General features: G+C 37.9%; 1 protein-coding gene across 5 annotated transcripts in view; it reads left to right on the forward strand.

The window, feature by feature from the left end:
- TTC39B (tetratricopeptide repeat domain 39B) overlaps positions 1–16,768 on the forward strand; it is a 76,300-nt gene that overhangs the window by 24,446 nt on the left and 35,086 nt on the right. For 3 of the 5 annotated variants that reach the window (XM_082074973.1, XM_082074972.1, XM_082074969.1), the window contains exon 2: positions 3,358–3,392. Coding sequence is in view for 1 of the 5 variants with exons in the window: in XM_082074969.1 (XP_081931095.1) it covers positions 3,358–3,392 (35 nt within the window). In the remaining 4 variants the exon portion in view is untranslated. Of the gene's footprint in view, positions 1–3,355; positions 3,393–4,206; positions 4,345–10,504; positions 10,557–16,768 lie in introns of those variants that run through there. The other 2 variants (XM_082074970.1, XM_082074971.1) reach the window with 2 other exon arrangements.

Consider the following 16,768-nt stretch of genomic DNA (forward strand, 5'->3'; position numbering starts at 1 on the left):
AGTTTAAGGGTCTCATTTGCACATGGTTTTTCATGAGGCTTTATAGGTGAATTGTAGTAATCTGAAAATGGTTTCTGTACAGAAAGTACAGGAACTCGTCAGTTTTTCTGCATTAATATACTGTGTCAATTTATGTCTCTGTCTGACTTTGACTTTTTTGGATTTGCAACACACGAGTGTCTCAAAGATGTGTTAACTTAATTATTTTCAAACCTGTGCGCATCTTGAAAATGATGCATCAGAAAGATGTGAAATAGTACAATAATCAACTAGAAAAAAAATGAAGATCATGAAATTCGAGAAAAATAATTTTGAAACAGCTTTACTTGGTCAAATCTTGTGCCAGTTTTTTCCCACATCTGTGGAAAAGTCTGAATCATTTTTTTTTTCTTGCCATCTAGTGGCAGTTTTATTTACATTCGTGTTTTTTAAATTCTTGGATTGACATGTTCTCCGGAAAAGGTGCAATAACACAATAAAAATCTGTGGATCGCAGCATTAGCCGGCATTATGTGCTGACAGATGTGGTTGTTAAACTGTTTTTCTTGGCACTAACTTAAATTTGTTTTTCTGAGTAGAATACCTGAAAAAAAGCTGCATTGCCCTTTTTGTGAATTCAACTGCAGCTTGTGTTTCCTGAAGATTTCTGCTGAGTGTGTGTAGCTGATAAAACAAGGACATACTGGAGCAGGACCTTTGGAACTTGCTGTAGGATGGACCTGGGTCAAGTGAAGGAAATTAATGAGGGACTGCATTAACCTCAGTCTTTGTCATGTCTCTTCAGCCATGTAAATAAAGCAAATTGTATTCCTATTGTACTGCAGGTAGAGCAAAGAGGTCACAAATATGGCTGATTTATTTGCACACAGCTTTAGGCTTCAAGGAGCTTGTGTGCAGCCTGTCATCAGTGCTGAGTAAAACTATTTAGTTTAAATTAAGGAATCCGCTTTGCTGTGGGCTAAAATGAACAAGCACCTCTGGAAACTGGTTATGGACTTGCAGCTGTTGTCAGCTGAAAATGCAGCTTTGGGTTGAGCAGTTGAAGATGGGAACTTTACCAGCCTTCAATCGAATGTGCAAGAATGGATCTGTGTTTTGGGGCTGCTTCGTTACTCTGAGGAATGGATAAACTTTATCAATCCCTTGATTTTTTTTTTTAGTTGACATAATTAATATTATATGCATACCTATACAGCTGTGTGTATTATATACAGCTTGAAAGTCTTCTAGATGTTCTGTATTTTTTGTAACACTTCACTTTTAATTTTTTTCTCTTCTTGAACAGGCTTAATTTACAAGTAAGTTTTAATGGACTACTGAAGAAAAGTGAATATGTTCTGAGTACCTCTGAAGCATTTTGTATCTTGGTGGAAACATGATGAATTGCAGAACTTGTTCTGGGAAGAGCTGTTCTGGGTACTTCAGTTGCAGCCTTCTCCCTTACATTTGAGGATGATATAACTCTTTTTGCTGTAGTAGGCATGGAATGGAGTAGAAAATGGCTAGGCTTCTGTTTTAGTGCCTTGAACTTTCTTCTGTATATAGGAAATCTGTGAGAGTCTGTAGAGCCAACTGCAAACTTGTGTGAGACAGTTAAGGAAATGAGAACAAGATGTCAAGTTGAATGCCTTCTAATACCTGTTTTGCATGCAGTGCAAATGGGAAGGCACGGAGAACTTCATAAAAACTAGGGGTTTTTGTTTGTTTGTTTTTTAGCATTGAGAAAATCACCTTCAGCAATGTTGTTTTTAGCTCCCTTGAGTGGTGCAGGCCTTTGAGAGGCTGTGATTTCCCCCCATGCTTTGGTATGTGGGAAAGAATATCTAGGTTGTACTTTATCTTCTAAATGTTTAGATGTTTATTTGACCAGTGTGAATAGCAGGGAGCAAAATTCAGAAGGAGCCAGGCAGTGGAGGCCCTTATCGAGACAGTGCACATTGTCTCTCCCTTTCTTCTTGGACGTATCTGCTGCTTGAAAGAGCAGGCAAGAAGCTCACGACACAGGTATTTTTACGTCTTGGTGTAAACTTCTGACTGTTACTGTTCTTTAGAAGTACTTGACAGTTAAAAGTACCTTGAATTTTGCTCGTCAAGTTTGTTCTCATAGGAAAACTGGAGGTGTGCTCAAAAAGCTGTCAGTGTATTTTGTTTATTTGTGTTGCTGAATTTCTCCTCTTGTTTTTAGAAGTGGCTCAAGGAGGCAAACAGTCTTCACAGAATCACTTTATTAGAAGACTGATGACTTAAGTCTGTTTGAGGAGTGACTGAGTAAGGTAGCAGTCCTTGGCTTGGAAAAAGGATTATTTGGATGATATAACAAAGGTTTTCAAAATCCTAAGTGATAAGGAAAGAGGAAGTAGGAATTGATTCTTCGCCATCTTTCGATTCAAAAGCTAGGAACTGTTAAATAAAGGTATCAGGAGCCAGGTTCCAGTAGAAATTATTACTTTGTACAAAATGGGTGGCAGACTTGTGAAATCACTCACTGACATTATGACTACATGAATAAAAAGAAGTCCACATGGTATCAGGGGAAGGCTAGACTGATACGTGGAACAGAGGTCTACTGAAAACCACCAGATGAACAAAGCACATCAAAGCCTGGAATTCCCTGAGTTTCCAAAAGCTGGAAAGTGTGGGGTGGTGAGAAGGACACAGCAGGGGGGGCGGTTTGCCTTGTTGTCTCTGCTACACACTCTACAGATCAATTTCGGAAACTGGATACAGAAATAGATGAGCCTTGAGCTGAACCATTCTGACCATTTTATGTTTATGCGTCTCTTCCTTTATCTGAATTTGAAATTTGAACCTAGGTGGAAAGAGGTTTAAATCTGGGTGGAAAGATGTCTGGATCAAGCTGTTCACACAACTGCTACTAATGCGTGAGCTGGCTGTATATGCACGCTATCTATAATGCATTCTGGACTTAGTATATGTGCTCTGGCCAACCTGTGTATCAGCTGTAGGCTTAGAACACTTCATTTTAACTTTTTTTTAATGTGTAGATATGCCAGTCTGCTAGTGCATCCTGGTTATATCAGATGTGCTGCACAACTCCTGAGGCACTAATCTATATTATATTCTGTGATTTACAGGTGGAAGTTTGGGAGTCTGAAAAGGGAGAGGTCTTTGGTTTAACGTAACTGTAATCTGATGCACTAGGCCCTTAGGAAATGTATGTGTTTGGGCAATGATTCTCACTGAAAGCATAAGAAAAAGCCAGTAGACTCTGAATATTCCAATTCCTACTGTATGTTGCAGAAGTGCTATCTAGTAATGGTAGCTTTCTGCTGTGTTACCAAAAGAGTTTCAAAACCCATGCACGTTTGATTAAAACAGGTATTTTTATTTTTGCAGGAAAATTTTGAAGATGCCTTTGAAAACATCCCTGTGTAAGTAGATTTTTAAAAAATGTGTATGTTTTTAATAAAACTGTATATAAGTCTCTGCCATTATTCCAGCTTTTACAATATACAAGTTTTGAAGTTGCTGTAATACCCTGTTGTGTGTTTTGTTTTGTTGTGTTTTGTAAATTTTAATTCTTTCTTCCTCTTTGGGAAAAAAAACTTGGAGCTCCATTTTAGCGGTTTTGATCAACATTTTGTCCAGATTGAATGACCTGGTTGCAGTCAACTGGCAAAAGATATAAGGCGTGCAAGTTTCAATAGCACCAGTCTTCCAAACTGTTATGATTTTTTCAGTTTAGCTTCTTAGAAATCTTTATTCCACTGTTGTACTATGAATGGAAAATGGGATTTGGAGTGTATCTGTATCATAGGCCTATAAAAGCTTCTGATAGGGAAGGGTCTTTGTTACTTTCATGCAGTGTTACTGGCCTTGAGTAGCTTTCATCAAATATTTTCAGGTAGTGAGGTTGTTCTGGTTAGCCAGCTTTATAAAAGGTCTGTAAATTCTTAACCATCCTGAGTAACAGAGAAAAATGGAAATTTCTTACCAAGAAGGCTTTGCAAGATTCTGAAAACTTACAAGATCATCTTCTTGTTATAATTAAATACTTCGATTATTAATGGCTGTGGTAAGTTTTGAATATTTCTGTCAGTACTTTCTTCTGGATTCCCTGTGTGCACTGCAGCTGACAAAAGAATGTGCCATGAGCACTGAACTAATGGAGCTTCATTTCATAGGAGTATTGTCTTATGAACCTATACCTTACCCCTTGAGATGACTGAAGCTTTCCCTCCACAGGTCCTCATGACCTCCTTACCTTTCATTTCCCCCAGCTGCACCTGTGTCCTCCTTACTCCTTCCAGTCAACAGGTAGCTTGATTTTTCAGCAGGCCAGCAAGACGGGAAATTGAGTATTATACCGTAGTCTTTCCCTCAGTAAGTACCCCTTCAGGTATTTCTGCACAATCCAGATATTGATTTTAATTCTCTTGTGAGACCACTGCTTCTCTGTCAAACTTGGCTGACTGAAACTGGCCAATAGGTTAAAATATTAAGAGTGTAGAGACATATGAGTGGACAGATAGCATGATTGTGTATGCTGTTTCCTTTGAAAATGAGATACATAGAGAGGCTGTTCTGTTTGTATTTGAGCAGTGAGCGTAGGATAATCTCAGTGGGAATACTTGCTGCAGATGACTTGCTCTATGTTCATCAATTAGCTGCTCTGCAGTTATAGAAATTACATATGAGTGTATTCTTTTGTATCTGGGCAGGACTCTGCACTTGATTAGACTCTCTGCTTTCTCAAATACTTCAGAATCCCGCCTAAGGAACTGAAAAAACGTTGGGACTTTGTGTGGAAGCTTTCAATATTGTCTTCCTTGAAACTCTTCGGCTGTAGTTTTCGAGTGATGCTGGTAGTTTGCCTGAGGGGAAGCCTTTCCCAAATCTCATGCTACACTGGTTATTCTTGAACTTTCTCTGTCTAGAATTAATGGTAGGTTTTTTCTATTAATAATACAGTAGTGGAAATTTGGAGATGTAACTATATTGAAACAATGAATTACTAGAGATTCAACCTTTTTGGAAAGCTGTATCTGTTGTGGGTTTTTTTTTTTAATTTTACTGTTGATAACATTAATCTTAAAATTTTGCTATGTATCAATGTTTGAATCTCTCTTATCTCGTATAAGAAAGTGACGTTGTTACAGCTCTTTGATGGTATACCTGGCATTAGTTTGAGTGTCTTACTGCAGTTTGGTTATACTCCATTGAATTTAGGTAAAATGGGCCTTTTTTATGGAGACTTGTGACTGCCAAGGCTGTTGATGTTTATGTATGAGATCAGAGCTGGTTCAAATTCTGTTGAATCAACTTGTTTAGAGAATTTGGAAAGAATGTGTGGGAACCATGTCTTCATAGTACTTCATACGCCACTGTGTAATTTTTCATGTGAAATGTATATAGAGTAACACTGCTCTGTATACTGCTCCAGTAAATGCCAGCAAACTATTTTGCTAATCTAACTTGGCTTTAACTGGCTTTATTCCCTAAATATGATTGCTTAACTGTGGATACAAGGTTGCGCAGGTTAGATGTTAAAAGGGCAATGAGTTATCCTAAGAGGGTAAAATCCTTCCCTAAATCTCTAGAGCTGGCTGTTGTATCTGAGGACAGGTCCAGGAGGAAATCAGTCTTTGCTCCGATTGTCTAAATGGATTAGATTATTTATCTAAACTCTTTTTTGATCTTCTACTCATGGTGGCTACTGTAGTTATACACAACAACTCCAAAATGGTTTTTGTAATTACCCCAAAATACTTGTTTTGTAAAAACATGGGGGGGCCGTTAGATGGACTTCCACCTGTAAATGCAGTTCTCTACTCAGTGGTGCTAAAGCCAAAGATGGGCTCTTACAGTAGGTCAGTTTGCCATTTTGCTTAAAACAATTAGTAGAATTTCACCTGTTATCTTCTCTACCAAAGAGAGTTACTAGGTTTTCAAAGTACTGGCTTGGCGATAACATTGGTATAGCATCTTCAACCTTACAAAGAGGATAGGTGGGATATATGTCAAAGGAAATTTGCCATTATATATTTGTGTTAAGTAAGAACTCAGATCAGCATATTCTGTTGTAAAAGGAACCAAGTGACTGGAGACAAATGGTTCTGTCTGTTTTGGAAATTCAAGCCTCTGCCAAGAAGTTTTGTGGTGGCAAGGTACTTCTTACCAAACTTTTCCCCATGTTTCCACTGGAGTGCCTGCATACTTGTAAGTTTTGGGCAAATCTGTTTCACAAAGTAACCTAATGCTATTACCTGCCAAGCAGGTAACATGTGTTCAAAATCATACATGAATGGAACTGATTTATGTGTGTTTTGTTCTTTTATTCTTGCTAAAAATACTTCCTGAATCGTATTGTGGAAAACTTAAGAATTTTAATTCTGATCACGCTAAACAAGATGATTCTCAACTTTATGACTTTTTAATATATATTTTTCTGCTACGTTAATTTTTCCCAAAATTATTCAGCAGTTATGCCTGTGGAATGCAGAGATCCATGTTTTCTGTTGCTAGAGTATAATTTTGTAAACTATCTCTTCTTTGGTTTTACAATAAGAGGACTAGAAAGGGTCTAAGTTCTTGAGAGCTTTTAACCATCACCATATTATGGTTAGCATCTACTGACCTTGTCACTGCTGTTTTGATTTCTGTATGTATTTTATCCTCTGAAGTTCTCAGTTTGTTAGGAACTCATATGAAATTTTAATTTTACTGGATTTCCTCCTATCTCATTTCACTCACTGCTCCTTACGATGTCATCTCTATGTGACAGGAACAAGTTACCATCAAGTTATTGTGCTTTTCCATGTTACTGGTTGGCATGCTGTTTTTTGTTTGAGGTAGAGACAAGATGGTGTTTCCGATGACTGTTGCAAACACTTCGTATACAGAGGAATACTTTGTGTTGTGCTATTTGTATAGAAATTTCTGACACCAGACCCTGAGTTTTGGCATCAGTGGAAAGATAGTGAGATCTCATTTAAACGCGTTTAAAAAACTACATAGTGAAGAGGTGGGAGCTAGAGTTCTGTAGAAATGAGACAAATGATTTTTGATGAATAGTGTAATTCTTAGAATTTTCTTGATTTCAGCAGAAAGAGGCGTATTTCATTGCTATATTATCATTCCTCTTTTGCATTTCCTTTTCCTACCCAAAGCTGGATATTGTTAATCCTTGATCCTACCAAAGCAGCTCTGTGTGGTATTACTAGGGTGACAGATTAACAGCCAGAAGTGTTTAAGGAAGTTAGAGCAGGTTATCCCTGTAATCTCAGAAGTGTAGTTAAGATTTCAGTTATACCTGCACATGTGTGTGTTTTGTCAGTGAAGGAAACTGAACAGCTGAGGAAATGGCCCTAAATTCAAATTCAAATTCAGGGAGTCAAAAACTTTTGACAACAGTGCTTGTCTCCGTAAATTTGAACTCAAATTCTGATATTGTCTTAACATGGTGAGAAACAGCTATGACAATTTAAATGATCAGGGTTTTATTTTGTTAGTTTGGTCCTCAAGGTCAAGGGGAAAAAAAGTCCAGTAAAGGAGATTTTTGCATCCAGGAAATACAACAGGGTGTTTCAGTAAGTGGAACCCAATTTCAAAGCAATATGGCTTTTGATACTGCAGTATTGCTTTGTAATTGAATCCATCTTTTTGAAACACCCTGTATTTTCACAGCTACATAAATATGACACAGTAGCCATTTTATATTGTCAGTCTCAATATTTGGAGCAGCAGTAGTCTAGACACCAACCAGCCTAATCTCACTAATCCTTCTCTACCCCAAACAGTTCTTGGATTATAAATTGTTTAAGTTTGAGGGGTTTTGAGTGGGCAATAATTATGTATCTTCCGTTATTCATTGCAACTACACCTTTTGCCTCTGATGTCAGATTTCACTGAGTGTTTGTATTTGACCAGAAGTCTTCAGGCCACATTGTGCACGTTTTTATATTGGTATCTTCTGTTGACTTTGAAATTTGCAATTCTACCTGTGTCCTTATCTTCTTAGAAAGCAAGAGGTGAAAAAACCACAGCAGGGGGCGAGGGGTAAACAACCAAACAAAGCAGCTCAGGGACATGCTGCACAGAACTGCCCCGAACTTTGCATCTCTTCCACACCATACCTTCCCTGAAAGGCTGGGGTACAGAAATGAAGCACAGCCGGTTTTTCTGTGATCCAGTGTTGGCCAAAATAAGTTTGTCTTAATTGAGCCTAAATGTTTAGGTTACTGCTTGTGACTTGCTCATCCATGGTACACAAATTAACACCATGGCAGGGAACTCAGATAATATTTTTGCGTGGGGGTTCCTGGAGACTTCTGGTGTTTATTAATTATCACAGTAGAATCTCAGTGTTGTGCTGGAATGGGTGATCCATCTGTGTTTTCTTTCTTTAAATTTCTTTCAGGAAATTAATGTTTATCCTGTACTTTAAAAAAAACTGCATAATGCTATTTGAGGTCATGCAACTCAAGTATTGCCTTCTCTGAATAACTTCAGAGACTTTGAAAGGGATGTAGACTTTTAATTTGGTGGTGCAGTCTTTAAGTCATTAGTGCTTTAGATAACAAAATGAAAAGTCGAGCTCTGACTCATAGATGAAAAAAATAAAAACTTGCAGGCTGTGATTTGTGCAAATATTGAGAAGGAGGATTGTTTTTAAGAAAAAAGGATTGAAAAACGGGTTTGCCACATACTTTATTTTAGACTATCAAAAACCCAAAACCTCTCTGGTCTTATGTTTTGGTTGTTTCTTTTGGTTTGGCGTGTTCCCCCTTTCTCTCCCTGGTGACTGAAACTGTCTCAGAGCATTTTGGGAAACAATCTGAGCGGAATGTGGCTTGAGTGTGCATTAGTCGTTTTTTCTTTAAGAAAGTCCAGGGGAAGTCTTTTGAATAGGTTGATATTTGCAGACAGAAATCCTGCTTTCATCAGTTTTATGGAAATGTGCTGCTGACACTTTATCAGCTTTTACTGGGAAATACTTTCTGAGGCCTCAGGTGTGGACTGTCTGCAACTTATGCTGAGTTAAGGACAGAATATTGTATGTTTCGTGTGTGAACTGAGTCAGTTTTGATCTGGCTGCTCAAGCTTGATTCGAAACAGGTTTACCTTTCACACACTATCAAGGGGAGAGAAATCCTGGACTATCCCTGCTCCCAAAGCGTTAACACAATAAGTGACAATAAACACTGCTTCCAAGTCATGTGGCAGAGAAGTCAGATGTCTCTGAACTCCTCGGTCTTTAGGGCTATTAGGGAGAATTTCAGGGAAAAAGGGCAAAACATTGTGATTTTAATGGTGCTGTTGTCCAAGAGTTACAGCTGTCCATCTCATCTCTGTCCTGCAAAGCCTGTCTTACCTGATCATAGCCCTTGGTTTCCTCAGGTGTTTTAGGAAATACTATGTAACTCTTTCCTCGCATGTTGCATTCTCGCTTGTATTTTCAAAATAGGTTGCAGTATTACTGCTGTTATTAGTTAGCACCCATCTGAAGAGAGTCAATGCAAATCTAGTTTCCTGCATTGTGTTTTAAAGGCTTACTCCGAGGTGTTGTTTTGAGTAAATCTCAGTTCATGACAGTAAATACAGCTAGGAATAGGTACTATTAGCCCAGGTGGTACAGCTTTAAAGAATACTTTTCAAAGGCAATGGTGGAGGGCATAGTTTAATTTTCTGCTGCTTAGCTCCCATGTGCTGAGCTGTCCCATATCTCATCTGGAGAGATTAGACCAAGGGGTTGAAACTATCCCTGTTACAGCTGTTTTTCTTCTGATTCCTACTTTCTCCTATTCCTGCTGATATATGTGAAGATAACTTTTATACTGGCTGCCTCTCTGTGCTCTTGCTTTATTTTGGTCATGGGACTCTAGCTATTATAAAAATTCAGATTTCTAGGGAAGGAGTATCAAAGGGTTAATAATAATAATAAAAAAGTTGATCTGTTTGAGTACTGCCAAATAGTGAAAATCAAACATGAGCTAGTTTTCCTCAGTTCTGCTTGCTACTAGCTCTTGTATGTTTGATCTATTTTTGCTGCAGTTGCGTTAGTATACTTTCTCTTTTCTGACTCTAATTGTACCTTTTTTTTTTTTTTTTTTTTTTGTATGCAGGAAATACTGAGGTAACTCCCTTTTTGCCTTTAAATATGAATCACTTTGCGTTCCTCCTGTCTCCATTTTCTCCTTGCAGTTAGAAGTGATGGATTAGAATTAGGCTGCAGCACAGATTGGGAAAATCTCCCAGCATCCTCTTCCCGCAGAGGCATCAGCTTCCAGCATTGACTGTAGCTGCTGCCACTCTAATTGACATTTCTTTTGAATTCAGCTATGGAGAGTGCCTGTGATGCCAGCTGCTGGCTTGTGAACTTCTATCCGTTTATTATTCCTGCCTGATAACTCATTAAAGAAGCTTCATGGATATTCAGAAATAATCAGTTTTCTCTTTATGCTTTTCTTCTGTGAGGTTTTTTTTTTTTTTTTTTGGTGTGTGTGTGCGGTGAAAAAAGAACAGAGTGAGAGAAGCAGCACTTATTTTTGCATAAGGACTGTACTTACATACCTGAAGTTAGCTGAATTAACCCTGTAAGTATATTATCTCTGCCGACTAGTCCCTGAAATCATGAATGTGGTAGTCAGATTTATGGGGTTTTATCTGTGAAAATTTACTTTGGCAGGTATGTTGCACACTGAAACTACAAATATATATATATATATATATTTTTTTTTTTGGGATGGATTTTCTTGAAGGGGCAAGAAAAATGATATATTCACAATGGGTTTGTGAAATAATTGTTTTTCCTCTGCACTTTCCAGTGAACAATGCTTTTAGAGAGCAGAAGCTTCCCTGCTGATGTCAGTGCTTAATCAGCTCGGATGCTGTAGGTTATAGAACACTGCAAGGTGTGTACTTTGGGATGCCATTCTTTAAAATGTTTTAATTTAAGGATAGTATCAGACTTGTAGCTATCTTTTGCGTTTGTAGAGTATATCTTCTACTCTTGGTAGCTGTGCTGATTTAACCATTTAAGATTATGTAATTTTTTACTTAAATATAAATATTTAATGCGATACAGTTCTGTGCTTTCTAAATCCTAAATGTTAAATATAATACAGTGTACTTTTAGAGATTTTAGTAACTTAAGGTCTACAATGTTAGCAATAAGTTCACTGTGTAATAAATTCCAGTAAATTGGTTTGAAGTTTAGGAAGAATGTCTTGCTAGGATCACACTGTCCTAATTGTCTCTTTGAATTTGAGCCAATACTTGTGTGACGCAGTGTTAGTGCCATAAACATCTGGCCTGACCTGATGTCCTACTTGCTGCATGATTTATTTCTTGTTTTTTCCATAAGTGGAATTTTTATTCATTTTGTGTAAAACTGTCAGTAAGCTGTCACTGTTATTTATATATGCTCCCTCTTTCAGGAGTATCTTTTTCAACCTATTTTCTTATCAGCATGTCTTATTTAGACCTGCTTTCTAAGAGAAACAGTGAAGATATTACATTCAATTTGGTGGCTATCTATACCTGTGTATTATACATTAAATTTTGGCAGTGTCACTCTCTGGCGTATTCAAGTGCTTGTTTTTACATACAGTATTGCCTATATTGACGTCAGCTGGAGTATTAGTTATAAACTATTAGTCTGATAAGGGGTCTTCAAAGGCAGTAAATTCTCAGTTTACTCACAAAGATCTCATGATAAAACATACATCTAAAAACACTGTTGAACCACTGAGTTCTGTTAATAAATCTGATAGCAGCCTTTTGTAGTGCTGTGCATTTCCTTTAGTGTCCAACAAAACAGTGTAAAGCAGGTTCTTCTGCCTGCAAACAGACATGGATATTGCTTTGTTTTTTTCTTGCCCCTCTGTCAAACTGTGGTCAGTTCTAGATACTTGTGATCTGATTGTTTGGTAACAGTTTTTAGAATTACCTATATTTTACAATGCTGTGTCAGACCCGTGCTGGAGTAGCTTGATATGCTTGAGCAGGATTATTTCACGATCGTTTTATTGATCAGATGAACTGTATGTGCATATTCAGGTGGGTAGATAGAACCCAGGGTTGTCACGTGTCTTGCTCCCACAATATGGCTGATTCATTATGGAAAATGTGTGTCTTGCTTACTGTGCATGTGCAGCGCAATTTGCTGTTGAACTTCAAGAACTTGGTGTCAGATGAAGCTGCTGATGTTTCTTTTCCCCCCTCACGTGGTAAAAACACAGGCCTTGCAACAAACTGATTATTGGCTTAGGGAATCTGATCCATGGTCAGTCCAAAAGTGAAAGATTTGTGACTGTTCATGTCTCTTTCCTTACCAAAAAGAAAAAAAAAAAAAGAAAAGAAAAATAAAAGGCAGCTAGAAATGTGGTCTGTCTTTTTATGTTTTCAGACGGGTTGACGGTGCTCTTGGCTATGGTGGGTGCTGGTCAGCCAGTACAATGGGCTTAGTCTTGGCGCTGTTCCTGTGACACCTGAGACTCAAACAGATGATCAACTTTGCCTTGGTTTTCTTCCTTTGTGCTTATTCAGTTGCTTTATTGCGTCTGTAGAATAATAATAATGTGCAAAGATACAGCAAAAACTATTTTCTTGTGTTGTTCAGATGCTGCACTGGTATAGATAAGCAAGTTCCATATTTTCAGTAAGAAGGACCATCAGGAAAATTTCTTATCTCATTACCTCTCTGTGCACCGTCACTTAGGGACATTAAGTGTTTGGAAACAAAACCTTTTGATCACTTTCTTGTGTTACGTTACCAGATTCTCATGACGCATTGTAGGCGCTGGGCTGCTCTCTAACTAGAACAGAGACAGTCCTGTGCGTGCACCCAAAGTTATAGATCACAAATAAGTCTCACATGCAGAATGTAAAGCAAAGAGACATTATTGGTCTCCTGCCAGGTGGTGGCCCAACATTGAAAGTTTTAAGGTCAGATGAGATTTTTAAGAAGGAATTTTTGCTTGTATATAAAGATTTTGGTGTGTTTCAGGGCTTTTAATGCATTTAATTCATAAGGCAGTACTACACATATTTCTACTTCTGAGAGCTGTAATAATTCCTAAAATTTAGAAAAGCTAAATTAGAACTTTCTTTTCTAAAGAGGAAGGGAGGGCAGACACCCCTCCTAAAATGCCAGCAGCTTCTTGCACCCCCTCCCCTGCCTTTTCAGGGGTCATGAAAAGCTGTCAGTTTGAACTTTTTTGGACAATTCTAGGGTAGGGATAAAAACTGTGAAGTCACTCTCCGCTTGTTTTCATGCATATTATTTTAATAATTGTTGTTTTTCAACAGGGACAACTGCCTCTTTTTTTTTTTCCTCAGTTACCTCTTCCCTTCTTACTGTCTCTGTTTTTTGGAGCACTGCAACTCCTTTTGTGCAGCTGTTCCTTTTGAAAAACACAGTTTTTGATGCTTTCTCTTTATTATATATACAAATGTGTAATATCAGCTAGCTACTGTTTCTTCTTTTTGCTCTACATCAGCTTTTCTGCCATAGCTGTAAGAAGAGGTAGAAGAAAGAATTTAATTAAAAAAACCACAAAAACAAACTCAAACCCAACAATAAACAAAACCCTGAAAAACAACCACAAAAAAACCCCAGCACTATTAAAGAAAAATAATATGCCCTAGTGATGAGATTGCTTTATCATGCAAAGGATAGTAAAGGCAGATCCCTTGGTATTGTGGCAACAGTCCAGGGCTTCCCTGATGCAGTTTTGCAAATAACTGGCTAAATGCTACCATTTTGTGGTCAAGTAGCTTTGGGGACGAAGGTGCAACCTCTCTGAACTGATTTACCTCCTTGTGTGGCATTTCCATCCTTCACTGCTACAAGTTCTGTGGGTGGATTGGTGTCTCCAAAATACATTTGAAAGCTAATACCCAGGAGGGGCTTGGGTAGGAACAATGCTGTTTGCCTGCTGTGGAATGTGATTTTAAATACTCTGTGCAAGAGAGTCCTGAGGGAGAAAAAAGTAAAAATAAGTGTGTTACCTTAGCAGTTTTGCCAAAATACCAGGCTATGTAAACTAATGTAATATAAAATAAATGACCATTGTTAGGGGATGGCTGTCTGTTGTGTGCTTTTCTGATTATTTTTGTTTGTTGTTTTTTTTTTTTTTTTCAAAAAAACAGCCTGCTGTTGAATGGATCATACTATAGTAAGCTTTTAGAGTAATTTCTGCCTGTTTGCAAATTTAGCTAGCACAGCACTGAATAGTTTTGCTGCCAGTTGAGTTTCCTTAAATGAATGTTTAGCACACAGACTACAGCATGTGTTGGTGAAGTTCTGAAACAGTGAAGACTCTACGCCTTCGAAGGAATAAAGTCTGTCTTGCATCAGCATGGATTTTTTTTCAATGCTTCCCATAAGCTGATAAGATCTCCATTGAATATGTAAACTACACAATTTTGTTGATCTAAAATTCATGCTTCTCATAAAAAGGGATGTGTGCAAAATGAATGCAGAATTTGCTGTGGAGGTAAACTGTGACTAGTGCATTTGCTGTATGGGTAAAAAAGGTTAGCATTCACTATACTGATCAGATAGCTGTAGTTTGTAGACTTTCTATATTAATTATAATAGACTAGGACAGGAAGTGATTTATGTAAGCTGGAAATAATTTCAAACATCTAGCCTTATGGCTCAGGATTTTTCTGTTGTGTTTTTGTAAGTGGCGTTGAAGTCTGGGTTTTAGATTAAATATTAAAACAGTTTGCAAAAAGATTTTATGATAGAAAACATTATTGATTACTTGGTCTTGTATCTGATTATTTTTAAACTAACACATTGGCTTAAGAATTTTTTTGTTCATAAACTGGAAGTGGTTAGCAGTTTAAAAATACTGTGATCTCTTTGATATAAAGGTTTTAACATGCTTTAATTTGTTAGCTACAAGAAATATCCAAATGTGAGAAAGGTTAGTCAATTTGGTTCCACCTTTCTGAATTGTGCTCCGGATGGGAGGAATGCAGAGCATGCGTACAGAAGAAAATCCAGCTTCATGGAGGCCAAACAGAGGTCCCACACTTCTGAGTTTTAGGAGTAGTGCCTTGTTAGAAAGCTCTTCCTTTTGCATTTATGAGCAATTCCTGATGTTCGCTGTATGTAAGCCTTTGGATTGTACTGCCGAGGACAATGTAAGCCTTCAGCCACCCTTCACTGAACAATCTTGAACTTAAAATGTAGACCTAACAGAATATCTCATCAGGATTTGGCAATAAGCTTATTTTATGTCAGCTTTTGCTTCATGTCATAGAAGTGTTGGTGGCTGTTTGTAATGAGGAGTGGTGCCACCTGCTTCTCAGTGGTCAGGTAGGTAAGTGGTGCTCCTACAAAGCATCTCACTCTTTATCTGATGACATTTATACTTCCGTTGCAACTTGGTGTCTGTGCAAATGACAGATAAAAGTGATAACAAATAGCACTGTCCCTTTGGAAATGACCCAAACTAGATTTTGGTACATCGCTGAGCAGAAGAGTGAAGTAGTGCTGTAGGCTCATATATGAATGAAGGGTGGGAGGGAAAAGGTGAAAAAGGTTTTTTTGTCTCAAATGGCTAACTTAATGGTGAGGAGTAATATACTTTCCAAATATGGAGAAAATTATTCGAAGAGATATTTCCAGATAGCAGAACTAACAGCTGAGTTTTCTGTGTGCTTGCTCAGATATGGTGGATAGTCATGGGTGTATGTTACTGTTAATGTCAAAGCAATTTCTACTGGAAATTGCAAATCTTTGCAGTTTCTAGCTGTGCATATGAAAAGAAGGCCAAATGCAGTCCTATAATAGATATTTCAAGGACATAAACATTGAAAAATGTTCATAAGGAGATGAGCAGTCCTCAAAACATTTCATAGAGATAGGAGACCACCATCTATTTCGAGGAACATTACATCTAAGACATTACTAAGAATCATAGTTCAGTGATATTTCTGAAAGCAGCCATAGTAGAGATGTTTCTTATATGTTACCCATGGACAGGGATGCTACTTTGCTTTTTCTGCTTCAAGGTTTCTGGGAAAATCTGACAGTATACAGAGGCAAGGTGTTGAATCACGAGAAGAATTGGCATACATTGGTGAAGGATAAAATAATCGAAGAAAATAAGAATTCTGTTTTTTTTTATGTTGTTATTGTGTAAATCTGGGAAGAAAATGTCTCTATAACAGTAAAGGATGATTGTGTTTTCCCTTCAGTGACACTGAATAGAGAGGAGGAGGAGTAGTAGACTGCTACAGGACTTCCTAGGCTTGAATAGACAGTGACTGGCAGGGATCAAGAGCTGACAATCTGTTCAATGCCAGTTTCCTCATTCTTAAAGCATGCCTGTTGAATATTGCAGGATGAAGAATAGAAGTATCCTTGTTCTAGTGACACACTGCTAATCTAAGGCATAGTTCAAACTTAACAACACAGCACGAGCAGGGACACCAGGGACAGAAAGTCTTCGTGTTGCAGTGACACGAAGTGTCTGGGTCATCTGAGTTTAACCAGTGATTGGTGATTTGGTGGTGGCAATTTCTAAATGTTTTGGATCTTTTCTGGAGAGTAAGACCAGCCAAGAGGACACCAAGTATATCTTGGTATGTAGGCCATGCAAGGTGTGAACATTAAGTGATGATTTAATGATATCTCTATGAGCTGTAAACTGTGACCTGTTTGAGTACTGTAGTTTGAGTACAACTTTTTATCTTGGCTGGGAGAAAGTCTTCTGGGGAGACAGTGGGTTCCAGCTCCCACAGAACTCTCTTGAAGGCTTGAGTTTATTTAATGCTAAGTGTGCAT

Source organism: Streptopelia decaocto, assembly GCF_964273445.1.
Source record: "Streptopelia decaocto genome assembly, chromosome: Z".
Taxonomy (NCBI): Eukaryota; Metazoa; Chordata; class Aves; order Columbiformes; family Columbidae; genus Streptopelia; species Streptopelia decaocto.